At 40.4% G+C, this 16108-nt stretch overlaps 1 protein-coding gene across 4 annotated transcripts in view; it reads right to left on the reverse strand.

Annotated features, from left to right (window-relative positions):
• The window catches only part of LOC144507338 (serine/threonine-protein phosphatase 4 regulatory subunit 3-like), a 104815-nt gene that overhangs the window by 41891 nt on the left and 46816 nt on the right, over window positions 1-16108 (reverse strand). For all 4 annotated transcript variants that reach the window (XR_013500070.1, XR_013500069.1, XM_078234503.1 and 1 more), the window contains exon 4: window positions 8597-9214. Coding sequence is in view for 2 of the 4 variants with exons in the window: in XM_078234503.1 (XP_078090629.1) it covers window positions 8597-9214 (618 nt within the window). In the remaining 2 variants the exon portion in view is untranslated. The remainder of the gene's footprint in view (window positions 1-8596; window positions 9215-16108) is intronic.

The raw sequence follows: 16108 nt of genomic DNA on the forward strand, positions 1-16108 counted from the left end.
ATTGATTTTCCCTCAAGATTCTTTTAAAAATATAATTAACTCCACTTGTACACAAATAGGCATAGTATTCTAGCAGTTATGGTACTAGTCTAGCAATGCTGAGGCAATAAGCTCAAATTAATTGAAGTCAATAAATAGTAAATTTTTGGGCAGCCAGCAATAAATACAACAAATGACCATGAGGGCTGACAAATTGTTATCAAAACCTAACTGCTCACTTTTGTCTGCTCTGGCCTATGGAAGATTCCAGTCCCACATCATGCAGTTGACTCAATTTTTGGCGGAGAAGCAGATGTGCGCAATAAGGACATTTTGACGGAGGTAAAACTTGTGTTGCCATTCTCACTGAATGCAGCAAAGGCATATTCGACATTAACTTCCAAACCTATGAACTATCACCCATAAAGAAAAAGGGCAAGAGGCACATAGGAACACTGCCACCTTCAAGTTCTCCTCCAATGCCAAACCAACCAGGCTTGGAAAATATTTCCATTCCTTCATCGTCACTTGGAGCTCGAGCTGAAACAGCAGTATGGGTGTTCCATCACTACACGGGCTTCAACAATTCAAGGTGGTGACTCACCATCAGTTTCTTGAGCATAATTTGGTTGGGGCAATAAATGTTGGCTTTGCCAGTGACACCCACATCTCATGAATAAATTTAAGAAGATAGTTAAAAGCCATATTATACACATCTGTTAAGGTGGATATAGTTACTGATAATAATTAGTCTGGTTGGACTTAGCCTGAACAACCAAGATGGATTGAGGACAATGTTTTTAATAAAAAGAGAAAGCCTAGCTATACAAACATTGGCACAATATTAAATTGCTGTCCAGACTGGCACTTCCTTATGATGTCAGTATTAATTTGTTAAGAGTTCATGCTGTAAAGTTTGACTGAGATACCAATGCTGGTACAGCACATTGCAAGGAAGTGCTAGGAAGCATTAGACAGAGAAGGGGAAGGCAGTGGTTATGGTCATATTGCAGCGATATCCTGCAACAAAGACAGTCAGTGATATTTTTGTTGCACCTGTTCTATGGCACATGCTTTTTTTCGCTATTACTAAAAGTTTCTCGACAGAGCCTGACTTAAGAACATTCAGCATTTAGATTTTGGAAAAAAGTAGCCATCCTCCTCTGTGTTATTACTAGGATTTTAGTAACTTTTTAGTAATATGTCCATTTGATGTGCAAAAAACACTCAGGAGTGCCACTATTGATTTTAATTTCCTTTTTCTGGAGACCACACTCCGAACTGTATGGAATCAGGGTAAATAACGGTAGTTACAGGTATGTCACGTTGTTGGTAATCATGATAATTGAAGATGATAGCTCTCGAATGACTTGCATTTACATTGCACACCATAACATCTGAAACATTATAAAGTTCCTCTCATAGCACTCTATTCTGAAGTGCAATGGCTGTTGCAATAGCTATTTTGCACACAGCAAATTGAATGACCAGATAAACTGCTTACTGGCACCACTGGCTGAGGAGAAAATATCAGTTAGGACACGAGGAGAAGTCCCTCCTTCTTTTAGAAAGGGCTATTTGACAAATGTAATGTATGCTGTCAAATAAGTGTTTTCTATAAAGAAAAAGAATTGAGCTGTGATTGCTGATCATTCACCAAAGATTTCGAGTCAACTCAGATAATTAAGCAACACAGTTCATCACAATATCAGAATACAGTTTGAAGGCTTCTGATAAGAAGTCAAATTAAGTTAATCTAACCTTGTACATATCACCATTGAAGCCAGAGCTAGAATACAGATATGCTGAAGATACAGAGAAGAGCAACAAGGTTTATTTAAAATAGTTAATTCATACAGTACCTTAAGTCAAAACATCTTAAAGCACTTAGATAAAAGCAAAATACTGTGGATGCTGGAATCTGAAACAAAAACAGAAAATGCTGGAAAATCTCAGCGGGTCTGACAGCGTCTGTGGAAAGAGAATAGAGCCCATGCTCTCTCCACAAAGTGCTGTCAGACCTGCTGAGATTTTCCAGCATTTTCTGTTTTTGTATCTTAAAGCACTTCACCTGATTGAGTAATAACACTGGTTACACAGGCAAACAGCATCCTGAAATGTTAACTCGATTCCTACCTCCAGAGATGCTGCTAGGTATGCTGAGTATTTCTGGAATTTTCTGTTTATATTTCAGATTTGCAGGGTTTGCAGTATTTCGCTTCAGCATTTATCTTGGTGCTTCTTTTAACAAGGCCAAAGCCAAAGCATTAGTGAATTTTCCTCATCATAAAACTTCTTTTGACATGACTGTTCCGGAATAATTGGATTTCTATTAAACAAGAGCCCCAAACGTTGCACTAACTATCCTGTAAGCTACTGAAATACTAGGAGTAAAGGATTCTGTACATTTTTGCAAATTCTATCAGAAATGTAAAATAAACTACAAAAGTTAAGTATGTCTTCCATTAGTTATGTAATTTCATCAATCTTGGAATAGCTGAGGCAAAATAATTTTCCAGAGTTCAGGAATGAGCTAGCAAAAGTGGTTCATTTACTGAAATCTGCTATGAGTTTGCCAATTTGGTTAATGGATTGGCATCACAAAAGACTTGCAATCTTCTTGAACTTGGCCAAAGTTTTTTAAAGTGACAGAAATCACACACAATTGAATACACAAACAATGTAGTGCAACACATCAGTGAAATCTTAAACTTCACTCTCAAGTATAGAATCCCTACAGTGCAGGAGGAGGCCATTTGGCGCATCGAGTCTGCACCGACTCTCTGACAGAACATCCCACCCAGGCCCTATTCCCATAGCCCCAAGGAGGTCAAGACTTGCAATTTTAACACAAAAAAAACCTTACATTTTGTTCATACAAATGTCTTACGGTGAAAATGCAAAAAGAACTTTGGAAATGCCTTTTCTGTTGGATTTTCAACTCCCCTTCACTGAAATTGGGACTCTCTTCCCCAATACTTCAAAACCATGGAGTAACCTCCCTTTCCAAGCGCTCAGTACCTATCACCCAACTACTAAAGCACAAATCTACCTTTTGAGGCTTCTGGTATCATGGACCCCACCCTATTACTTTAATAGTGTTCAATATAACATAAATGGATAAATAACATAAATCGATAAAAACATCTAAAAGCACTGATTTAGCAACATATCTTATATTGCAACGACAGGTTTTGGGCTCTGCTACAACATATTTGCACAATTACTCTAGTCCAGTATAAAGAATACTTATACTGCATAGATTATTGAACAGTGATCAACTATCATTCATGAGCGGCGAGGAATTTTACTGCAGTAACTTTGCTGCATCATGACATCATTTTGCAGACTCACTGGCACTTGCTCATCTTCAACATCATAAACTAAACTACATAGAATAGAATAGGACCTGGTGAACGCTCTAATACATCTTTTAAAATTACATTCAGCTAATGAGAAGACATTACAAGATTCTGCTTCTAATATCTTATTTGGTGCAGTCATTTGATTAGAAAAACCTTCATGTGTGTTCTCTATTATATCAGGACCACTCAATTCAACAACTGATGCCATCTGAAAAGTACAGCAACCTAGTCGTTGCAAATTAAGAGTCTTCATGTTTTTTGCCTCAAGGTACATTGTTTTGAAATGATATAGATCTTTTAAGCCCTTGTCCCTAAAGTTTTAAAATACAATTTGTGAGGAGCTTGTTCAAATTTCTCGTCTTGAATTGATTTACTGTACAGACTAGTTTACATTTCAAACAAGTATCAGTCTATTCTAATTAGCAGAGTCAATGTTAAATAATTCAAAATAACCTTTGTTGCAACTATTAAAGAAAGAAAAAACTTTCATGCCCTCAAAGCTCTTCAAGTTCAATAACGTACTTTAGAAGTGCTATTGCTCTTGTTATACTAGCAAACACAACAGCCTATTTTTACACACAAAGATCTCACAAAAAGCAATGAAATGAATGACAGTTAAATGGTTTTAGTAGTGCGGGTTGTACGGTAAATATCAACAAGGACACGAGTGAATTCCCTGCTCTTCAAATATTGTCATAGGATCTTCTCCTTCCACCTGAGCAGGCATGGACAATTTAAGATTGATCAAAAAGCGAACAAAAGGACCGATGTTTCCAACATTGCAGCACTCAATCACACTGCATTGAATATCAGCCTGGATTATGTGTTCACATGCGGGAGTAGGGTTTGAACCTAAAAATTAAGTTTGCTTTTTTTTTAAAGTACATAGATTTCTAAAGTAAATTTTTAAACTACATAAATTTCAAAAGTAAAATTGTATCAATATCCCCACATTTGAACAAGAAATCAATGTTGACTTTGGACTAGTTAATGAAACATGAATGAGTTGCATATTGCACAACATAGCAGCCAGTGCTTAAATCCATATTGGATCTGTAGAGACCTCAGTCAATTCTATGTTTGTACAGTTTTGTACTGTTATTCCACAAACTGGAAATTCTTTAATTCTAACTGTTGGTGACCACACTGAAATGTAGAATTCAACATCTAGTTATTGCAAAACCTGACACATTGCCCAGCAGTTTGGAAGTCACAAGAAAGGGCAGTTCATTGGAAAAACAAAGCTCAAAAATCATGCATGTTCAAATTGTGGAGGATAATACTTTTAATTTTATGAAATGTATTTAAGTTGAGCAAAATGCTGATTGTTATGATTACAAAGGGACTGCAATCTGGATCCATTCTGCTACCTTTACATTTTCTTTAAACACTAGCTGGACAGTTGCATCGCCTAACTTGAACCACAAAAGGATAGATCAGCCAACAGTGTAAACTAGAGGTCAACCTTCCTGATCTGTATAGTTCAGCTATTCACTGGATAAGCATAGCGAGCCACAAGGATCCATCTGCATAATTTAACTATTTCATTTTATGTTCTGATTCCAAACACAGCTTTACCATTTGATCCAGAGTGCCAAAGTACTCACATAACACCCTGATACTTGTTGCATCTGTACTAATCCCTTGCTTCTCAACGTACCCAATACAAGCAAGAGCCACTTCAACTGATTAATCCCAAAACAAGTGCTCGATGAGTTGGTCTCCGGATCCTCACAAGCTTGATCTTTGCAGTACAGTGTAAAAACAAAGACCTCACAATTCACGAATAACGCAGACTCTGGTTAACACCCAATAAGTAACAGAATATATAGGCTGCATCCCATTCTTTGTTGTCAAATTCTACAATAAGGCATGGAAAAACAGTTGCTAAATGTATGCGAAAACAACTTACATTTTTATTGTATCTTTTATCACACCATAGTGCCCAAGGCACTTTCCAGAATCAAACAGACGAAAATCAACACGGAGCTAAAGAAGGTGAGTTCAATGGAAGCTCTTAAAGGTAAACAGGTGTGGGAAAGGAATTCCAGAGCTCACCACCCCAAGGTGGAGCTACCAGTGATGGGGAGAAGAGACAGGATGGGATTGAGGTATATGTTGAACTAAAGTAAAGTTTATTAGTCACAAGGCTTACATTAATACTGCAATGAAGTTACTGCGAAATTCCCCTAGTTGCCAAACTTCGGCGCCTGTTTGGGTCAATGCACCTAACCAGCATGTATTTCAGACTGTGGGAAGAAACTGGAGCACCCGGAGGAAACCCACGCAGACACAGGGAGAACGTGCAGACTCCGCACAGACAGGGACCCAAGCCGGGAATTGAACCCGGGTTCCTGGCGCTGTGAGGCAGCAGTGCTAACCACTGTGCCAACATGCCGCCCATGTAATTCTCCTAGGGTCTAGGACTGCCAAAAATGGTGGTGAGGAGGGACCGGTTCATGACTTGGTTTGAACAGGAGTATGAGAAATGTTAAATGGAAGATTGTAAGCCAATATAGGTCAGTACAGACGGGTGAAATGTGACTGTGACAGAATGTGGAGCATGTGTTTTGGATGATCTAAACATAATGGAAGGTGCAGCATGGGAGGAGAACCTGAGAACTTTGGAAAAGTTGTTTCTTGAGGTAACAAAGGCACAAGTAAGTGTTTAGCAGCAGGTGGATATTAAAGTTTAAATTTAGCTTATTTATGATTGTCACAAGTAGGCTTACATTAACACTGCAATGAAGTTACTGTGAAAATCCCCGAGTCACCATGCTCTGGTGCCTGTTCGGGTACACGGAGGGAGAATTTAGCATGGCCAAAGCACCTAACCAGCATGTCTTTTGGACTGTGGGAGGAAATCGGAGTACCCGGAGGAAACCCACGCAGACACGGGGAGAACGTGCAAACTCCGCACAGTGACCCAAGCCGGGAATCGAACCTGGGTCCCTGGTGCTGTGAGGCTGCAGTGCTAACCACTGTGCCGCTGTGTTGCCCCTCAGGTACAAAGGTAGAGTGGATCCAGACATAGCATAGAGGTGAAACATAGGTAATGCTTGTGATGGAGGCTATGAGGTTGTTAAGTAGGATGCTAACCTAATGTTAAAACAAAGTAATCTTCCAAATTGAGGCAGAAATACAGAAAAAATCAGTTACAAGAGAAAATCACTTCCCAGCAGTAAAATGATTAGCTGCTAATTTCCTTTTTGGATGCTGGCTCTTTTTAAGTACCTAGCTGCCAGAATTCTTTTGCTGCTATTAGGATCCTTGCAATAAGCTACAAAGCCATTTGACATGAATATCACAACTTCAAATAATGTTCTGGCAAGATTTTTAATGCTTCAGTTACTGTTATCTAATTATATAAAGTACAGATACAGTGCCTCAAAACTGGCCACGGAAGACAGAATCCATGCCGGATTTTGGATCTTGCCGGTTTTCAGACAAGGTTTCCGAGAGCTTTCATGTACCGCTAACATAATCAGGTAAAGATTGGCAGTGATTGAGTCTAAGGCAGCCATACTGAAACTGGGTAGCGCTTTGGTAACTGAAAAACAATGTTCACTTCAGGCCATTAAAGCTATAGAGAAACACTTGAGATGGAAGTTGTGCAGACAAGCGCAATTCCCCGAACCTATCCACGCTGGCCAGGTGGGGGTCAATGGTCACTGATCACTGGGAGCTCGGGAGACAACATGCATGTGAAGCAAATAAATACATGGCGTGGTAAGTTGTTGAACAAGTCAGTAGGCCTTTTCACTTATTTAATAGTACTTAAAACCCTTCTGTGGCACATGCACGCACACATGTATATATGCACTGAAAGAAAGACAGGCTATTCCGTCCAGTTGATGATGGCATTTGTGGTCCACTTAAGCCTCCTTCCATTCTTCTGCATCTAACTTTATCATAACCGCTATTCCTCGTGTATTTAACCAGCTTCCCTTTAAATGCACCAATACCATTCGCCTCAACCACTCCCTGTGGCAGCGAGTTCTACATTCGCATCACTCTTTGGGTAAAGAAGTTTCTTGTGAATTCCCTATTTGATTTCTTAGTGATTGTCTTGCATTGATGTCTCTAGTTTTGCTCTTCCCCGCAAGTGGAAACACACCCTGCATCAACTCTATCAAAACCTATCATTCCAAAGACCTCTACTGGGTCATCCCTCAACCTCCTCCTTTTTAAAAGAAGCAACCCCCACGGTCATCATTTCCCGATAGCTATAACCTCAGTTCTGATATCATCCTTATCAATCTTAATATCCAATGCACCTATATCATTTTTCTAACATGGCAACCAGAACTGCACACAGTACTCCATTTGTGGCCCAATTAAGGTGCTATCCAAATTCTAGGCACTTCAATGTCGGCCTCCTTAGTTTTCTTAATGTAATACCGTACACTTTGCTATGTTGAAATTTGTTGGCCAATTTTTCTCTGATTCTGTAATTCATTACAGTCTTCCTCAATGTTGACTTTCATTTCCTAATTTAGAAATTGTGCTTTTAATTCCAGCATTAATATAAATTATGAACAGTGATCCCTGCACTGATCTTTGTGGGACCCCACTTCCCATCCTGTGGCACTCAGAATAGGTATCCTTTATCCAGACCTTCTGCTTTGCCTTCCAGTCGGCCTTCTAACCATTCTGTAAGGAGGTTCGTAACAAATTCTTCTTGGAAGCACCAAAATAATTTATACTTTTTCTTCAAAACTTACAACGAACCTTTCCTGTAACCCCAAAGGTATCAATCACACTCCCTTCTAAAATGGCCAGAAAGCCAGAAAGAAGAGGGAGTTTTATGTGGTTTCACAATTCAGGAGCTAATTATACAATACAATAGCAGATAACGATAAATGTTAAACTTACTTAATTACCATATATTCATATCAGTGAAAGAAAAAGATTGCACTTAAGCCAAATTGCACTTCCAGTGTGCTATTCTTAATTTAATACTTCAAACTGATCTTGAAACCACACCTCAAATTAATACTGAAACTACCATGACTAATGAGAGGTGTAATTCACCATGATGTTACATGGCTCAAAATGGTCAATCTAGATAACCAAAGTCTGGAAGTACAAAACTCTATATTCACAATGTTGGATGGTTTTAGCTCAGTATAAACATTTCACAATCACACTACAAAAACTAGTAGTGACAAAATAAAATATGAAACTCAGTAACATGCCTGTCATACTTGCGCAGTTTTTCTGCTATATCAGGACAGATGTTGAATGCTTACCTGAAGCATACCAACTATTTCAACTTTATTAAAAAAGATGAAGGAGTGAAGTGTTGATAACATGTTTTCCTCAAATACAGATGGTGTAGGCAGAACCATATCCTGAATGTACTGTACTCTGTATGTCTGGTGGATTTTCTGTTTAAGTTCTGGATCAGATATGGGAATCACCTCTTTAAACTTAGCCGTTTTTGTCAGAAATTCTCTGTGTTTTCTTGGCAGGGATAAAGAAGGATCATATTCTAGACATCCTATTACGTCCATTATACATTCTTCTGAAAACATGACTTCAAAAAGTGCAGTTCTGTTCAAAAGGAAAATTCCCTTGATTATTTCGTACAAGTGGTGTAGTCCTTCAACGTTTTCCAAGTCCTCACACACGTGAAAGAGTTCCAGGAGCTTCTTAATGTAGCCCTCATTTTCCAGTGCAAGTGCAAGTTTCTCCCGCCGCAAGGGAGAAGGTAGTGATGTCGCAACTAGTTCTGCCAGCTCTTCCAATCTGCTCAACTCACAAGGTGGAAGTTCCAAACCGGGTGATGACATGTCATCGAAACGTTCCTCCTCAGACTCATCCACGAGGTCCTGTGTGATGTCCACCGAGGGGTCCTTCCCTTGAACCTGGTCAAAAAAGAAGACAGAATTATTCTAATGCAAAACTGTGCCATCAGAATTTGTTTTCAGACAAGTGAAGAGTGTTTGTTGTGACTGCGCTGCATTGATTAAAGGTACAATTGTTCATGCAGCTCCTGAAGTTTCAAATAAGGAAAATTTTCATAAGGTCTTGCAGTCAATTGTACTAAGGTGATCACAAAAGATAAAGTTTGGAAGTGCTATAGGCTGAAAAAAACAAATGAACAAACCATTGCAAACATCACCTCCTTTCTAACACATAACAGAAGACAGTAAATAGTGGTCCTTACAATAACCTCTCACATACAAAAACAGCCTCCTGTTAAAGACTATATTCATGCTAAAATGAACCACTGCATTTATAATTCTGTAATACACATTGCAAAACCTGTCATACATACATGAAAATCAAGTCAAGCTGAGCATTGTAATTACATTGAAAATTTAAGCTAACAGCATCAGTATGTAAGGTGAACCACAAACAATCAACAAAGGGTTTAGATATGAAATCAGTTTCTATTATATTTCTGGATCACAGTGAAATTGAAAACTAGCTCCATGCCAACACATTTATGGCAACATTTATAATTTAAATCCCCTCACAACATCTTTATGTTGAGCATTAGCATCAGTTTCCAACTATACAGCAAGCTTCAACCAAAATGACACACACATCAATAAAATCTCACGAGCTGGCATTCTTGTATTGATACATGCCCGATTGTGAAATGTAATTAAACATCTGTATGGGAGAAGACTATAACTAAAGTATCACAAGTTCAGTTCATGTATCACTTGTTGAAACAGAGCTGTGCTATTCAGTCACAAGGGGATACTCCACTGGACATTTATTTCGACCCAAGTCTCATCTTGGATTAGTTTTTCCCCCCGAAAACTGCACTAAATTGCTAAAACATGTTTATATTACAGATATGCACAGAAAAATGGCAATCCAGTTCTGCTGTAGACATTGACATACTTCTGTTATCACAGAATTATAAACAGTAATTTTATTGCATTTCCCCCTCTCTCAATTCACTTTCCCCAAAGCAAGCACCTGTGCACTTAAGTGTCTTATTCTACAATAGTACCGCTGACATAAGTAACATCAGGTCACTCAGTTTCAAAATCTTCAGAATCGCAGAATTGTTACGAAGCAGAAGGAACACATTTGGCCCATCCTATCTCACCTGCTCTCCAAATGAGTAATTCACTCAGTGAACTCGTACTATAATTAGTATTAACAGATAAAAAAATAATACAATTAGTATCATTCTTCTTCTTGAAGTTCTCTAATGGAAGGCAGGTCCTTTGCGACTGTTCGACAAAGCGCTGCTAAGTGATTTTTATTTTAAGCTACAGGTGGGCCAAGAGACAGGCTCTGAGTCTACATCAGCCAGAATGGGGATTGAACCCTGTGCTATTGGTGTTAAACTGAGCCACATCTTAGCCACCTTGACAAGTGAGCTAACTGGTCCCCCACCATACCCTTGGGATCCCTCAAATCAATTCACAGGCAAACGCAGCAAGCAATCTGTGCGCAATAAACTAGAGATGAATTACTACTTAATCAGTTCATGGTTATTCAGTTTCATCCAAAAACAATGCTGTACCCTGCTCCCCAAAGTCCGCTGAAAGTCTTTGTTAACCAAGATTACACGCTCAAACTCATGAGCCACTCAAAGCTACAAAGTTCTCTTTTGGAAGAGAGAATGCTGTCCACCGAGCCAAGTTGATATTATAATTTCAGAAGGGGTTAATTCTTTATCATCACTGAAGTATTTGTGTCCTACAAAGGTCGCCAATGCTCTTTGGTTCCTTTTTCATCTCCTGAAAGTATTAAAACATGCTGAACAAGTGGCCACTGGTATGCTGTGTGGCGGCTATTCTTCATGTGTGAAAGGAACACCATGACTATTGCACCATGCAACAGTGGTGTTAATGTGGGGTTACGGGGATAGGGCCTGGGTAGGATTGTTGTTGGTGCAAACTATATGGGCTGAATGGCCTCCTTCTAGGGATTCTATGGCGGCATCATATCTGAGCCAGATCCCAGCCACTCAACATTTACTCTTCTGTAGGAAGCACCCAAAAGCAGAAATTCTGATCATTTTCTGTGCAGGGGCATGGAGGCAAAATGTAACAAACGCCCTCCCTGCACCGGATGAAATTGGCCAATGTGGCATTATTAACACTTTTATTCCTACAAAACTAATCTCCAAACTCCGTGGCCTGGGCCTCGGCTCTTCCCTCTGACTGGATCCTGAACTTCCTAACCCACAGAGCGCAATCAGTAAGGAAAGGCAACAACACCTCCTCCACGATCATCCTCAATACCGGTGCCCCACAAGGCTGTGTTCTCCGCCGCCTATTATACTCTTTATACACCTACGACTGTGTGGCCAAATTCCCCTCCAACTCAATTTTCAAGTTTGCTGACGACACCACCGTAGTGGGTCGGATCTCCAACCATGACAAGACAGAATACAGGAATGAGATAGGGAATCTGGTGAACTGGTGCAGCAACAATAATCTCTCCCTCAATGTCAACAAAACAAAGGAGATTGTCATCAACTTCAGGAAGCGTAGTGGAGAACATGCGGCTGTCTACATCAACGGGGACAAAGTAGAAACGGTTGAGAGCTTCAAATTTTTAGGTGTCCAGATCACCAATAACCTGTCCTGGTCCTCCCATGCCGACATTATAGTTAAGAAAGCCCACGAACGCCTCTACTTTCTTAGAAGACTAAGGAAATTTAGCATGTCAGCTACGACTCCCACCAACATTTACAGATGCACCAGAGACAACCATTTCTGGTTGTATCACAGCTTGGTATTGCTCCTGCTCTGCCCAAGACCACTAGAAACTACAAAAGGTCGTGAATGTAGCCCAATCCATCACGCAAACCAGCTTCCCATCTATTGACTCTGTCTACATTTCTCACTGCCTTGGCAAAGAAGCCAACATAATTAAAGTCCCCGCACACCTCGGACATTTGCTATTACACCTTCTTCCATTGGGAAAAAGATACAAAAGTCTGAGGTCACATACCAAACGACTCAAGAACAGCTTCTTCCCTGCTGCCATCAGACTTTTGAATGGACCTACCTCGCCTTAAGTTACCTTTCTCTACACCCTGTTACATAGATGTAACACTACATTCTGCACTCTCCTCATTTCCTTTTCTATGAATGGTACGTTTTGTCTGTATAGCGCGCAAGAAACAATACTTTTCACTGTATGTTAATACATTATTGTGCAACAGGTTTACACTGCTTACTGAAGTGATGCCTGCTTGAACAGAGGGGAGTACAATAGGATGAGGGCAGAACTGGCTAATGTAGACTGGGAGCGCAGACTAGTTGGTAGGACAGCTGAGCAACAGTGGCAGATTTTTAAGGAGATTTTTCTCAGTACTCAGCAAAAATATATTCCTGTGATAAAGAAGGAATGTAAGAAAAGGGATAACCAGCCATGGATAACTAAGGAAATAAAGGAGAGTATTAAATTAAAAACCGATGTGCACAGAGTGGCCAAAACTAGTGGGGAATTAGAAGATTGGGAAAGCTTTAAAAAACAATAAAGAACTACTAAGAAAGCGATAAAGAAAGGAAAGATAGATTATGAAACTAAACTAGCACAAAATATAAAAACTGATAGTAAAAGTTTTTACAAATATATAAAAAGGAAAAGAGCAGCTAAAGTAAATGTTGGACCCTTAGAAGACGAGAAGGGGGATTTAATAATGGGAAACGAGGAAATGGCCGAGGCCTTAAACAAGTTTTTTTGTGTCGGTCTTCACAGTAGAGGACACAAATAGCTTACCGAAAATTGACGGTCGTGGGACTGTAGGGGGTGAGGTCCTTAAAACGATTACTATTACTAAAGAGGTAGTGCTTGGTAGGCTAATGGGACTAAAGGTAGACAAGTCCCCGGGCCCGGATGGAATGCATGCCAGGGTACTGAAAGAAATGGCAGAAGTAATAGCAGATGCGTTGGTTGTAATTTATCAAAATTCGCTGGACTCTGGGGAAGTGCCGGCTGATTGGAAAACAGCTAATGTGACGCCACTGTTTAAAAAAGGAGGTAGACAAAAGGCGGGTAACTACAGGCCGGTTAGCTTAACGTCCGTAGTTGGGAAATTGCTGGAATCCATCATTAAAGAAGAAATAGCAGGACACCTGGAAAAAAATGGTTCGATCAAGCAGATGCAGCATGGATTCATGAAGGGAAAGTTGTGTTTGACGAATTTAATGGATTTTTATGAATATGCAACGAGTGCAGTTGACAGAGGGGAACCGGTGGATGTGGTGTTTTTGGATTTCCAGAAGGCGTTCGATAAGGTGCCTCACAAAAGGTTGCTGCAGAAGATTAAGGTACACGGAGTTGGGGGTAAAGTGTTAGCGTGGATTGAGGATTGGCTATCTAACAGGAAGCAGAGAGTTGGAATAAATGGGTGCTTTTCTGGTTGGCAGTTGGTGACTAGTGGCGTGCCGCAGGGATCGGTGCTGGGGCCTCAACTTTTTACGATATACATAGACGATCTGGAGGAGGGGACCGAGTGTAGGGTAACAAAGTTTGTGGATGACACAAAGATGAGTGGGAAAGCAAATTGCGTGGAGGATGCGGAAAGTCTGCAGAGAGATTTGGATAGGCTAAGTGAGTGGGCGAGGATCTGGCAGATGGAGTATAACGTTGACAAGTGTGAGGTTATCCACTTTGGAAGGAATAATAGTAAAATGGACTATTATTTAAATGGTGAAAAATTACAACATGCTACTGTGCAGAGGGACCTGGGGGTCCTTGTGCATGAATCGCAAAAACTCAGTTTGCAGGTGATCAAGGAGGCAAATGGAATGTTGGCCTTTATCGCGAAGGGGATGGAGTATAAAAGCAAGGAGGTCTTGCTGCAATTGTACAAGGTACTGGTGAGGCCGCAGCTGGAGTACTGTGTGCAATTTTGGTCCCCTTATTTGCGGAAGGATATATTGGCCTTGGAGGGAGTACAGAGAAGGTTCACCAGGTTGATACCGGAGATGAGGGGGTTGGCTTATGAGGAGAGATTGAGTAGATTGGGCCTGTACTCGGAGTTTAGAAGGCTGAAGGGAGATCTTATAGAGACATGTAAGATAATGAAGGGGCTAGACAGGGTAGAGGCAGAGAGATTCTTTCCACTTAGAAAGGAAACAAGAACTAGAGGACACAGCCTCAAAATAAGGGGGAGTCAGTTTAGAACAGAGTTGAGGAGGAACTTCTTCTCTCAGAGGGTAGTGAATCTCTGGAATTCTCTGCCCATTGAAACAATGGAGGCTACCTCGTTAAATATGTTTAAGTCACAGGTAGATAGATTTCTGATCAATAAGGGAATTAAGGGTTATGGGGAGCGGGCGGGTAAGTGGAACTAAACCACTATCAAATCAGCCATGATCTTACTGAATGGCGGGGCAGGCTCGAGGGGCTAGATGGCCTACTCCTGCTCCTATTTCTTATGTTCTTATGCTCTTATGTTCTTATTTCCCATGTGGTGGTCTCTATGGTGGTCATGTTGTGTGGAGTTATTGCTTGAGAGGGTGAAATGAGTAGAATTGAGAGGCAAGTCAGAGGGTAAACACCGAAATACTGAAAAGGCTGAGGACCAACATAATGTTTTACTAAATATATTTACCTACTTAAACCATGGTTTTGGGTAAAGGCAAGTTCAAGATTTCTATAAATAAATCAAATAGTGTTTTTTTTCCTCACCATTATGTTTCTTTATAGAGAAAGATTGTAGAGACTAACATAGCTACATACCCATCTTTGACTAGGTTTCTTCCCTCTTTCCAGACTCAACAGTGAGTCTAGCAATTTCCGTTCATAACAACCACTCCATTATCAGACAGCCGTATGAATCTACTAAAGCCATTTACATTTCCTCTAGACCCATCTTTTGTATCTTTACTTGTCCCATTACCACTCTTTTTGTCTTGTATCATCATTTTATTTGTCATTGAAATCTCTACCACCTGAAGCCCATCACAGACCTTTCCCTTTGTTCTTTCCTCCGTCACCCTTTTTCACCTGCTTCCCAGCTCTGATGAATAGAGGGCAGAATCTTCATGCAATGTCCGGCACTGTGGAGTTTTTTGGCCAGAGAGGGAGATAGCTGTTGATGAGGCAGCAAGGGATGCATCAGGGCATCTCCAATTGGAGGCACTCGTGCAGGATGGTAAAGAATTGCTTTTGTTTTGCTGAGGCCAAACAGGCACGCTCCATTTTCAAAAGGAAAAACTTCTCAGTGGTGGCACAGGGGTTGTGGGAGTTGTCTTTGTCCCGGGTAGCCCCTCCTTGGGCCATGGAACCCCTGGCTCAGATGCCTCATCTCTCCCCCCTCCTCACATGGTGGGAAGTAGATTTGCCATTGCTGGGAAACCTGCCCAATGACAAAACTGCATCGAGGACCCACCCCACCATGGTTCCCTGTCATTTTATCGGCACACTGATTCCTAACCCACCTGCTAAGGGGCAATAATACTTCAAACATTAACTTAAGTTTCTTGTCACTGATGCCACCAGACCCGCTGAGTATTTTCCAGTTTTTTTTGCTTATATTTCAGGTTTTGAACATCCACAACAATGTTCTTTCTAAGTTGTGTAGGTCTGCAGTCACTCAGAAATTGGAAGTGTGCAAGGGGCAGTTTTTTTGAGATGTGTACATGTACGACAACCTCAAAGGGACCACACATTGCAAGAAATGTGCTGTCAACAGCAAAGGGAAAGTAGAGAATACCTTTTTTTTCCAGAATCGCAGTATTTTGCTTTTGTAAATTTATACCTTTGTTGTTACCCTGAATAAAAGTGAATTTTTATTTTTAATTACTACGGGCAATAAATACTGCAGC

This window comes from Mustelus asterias, chromosome 18, assembly GCF_964213995.1.
Source record: "Mustelus asterias chromosome 18, sMusAst1.hap1.1, whole genome shotgun sequence".
Taxonomy (NCBI): domain Eukaryota; kingdom Metazoa; phylum Chordata; class Chondrichthyes; order Carcharhiniformes; family Triakidae; genus Mustelus; species Mustelus asterias.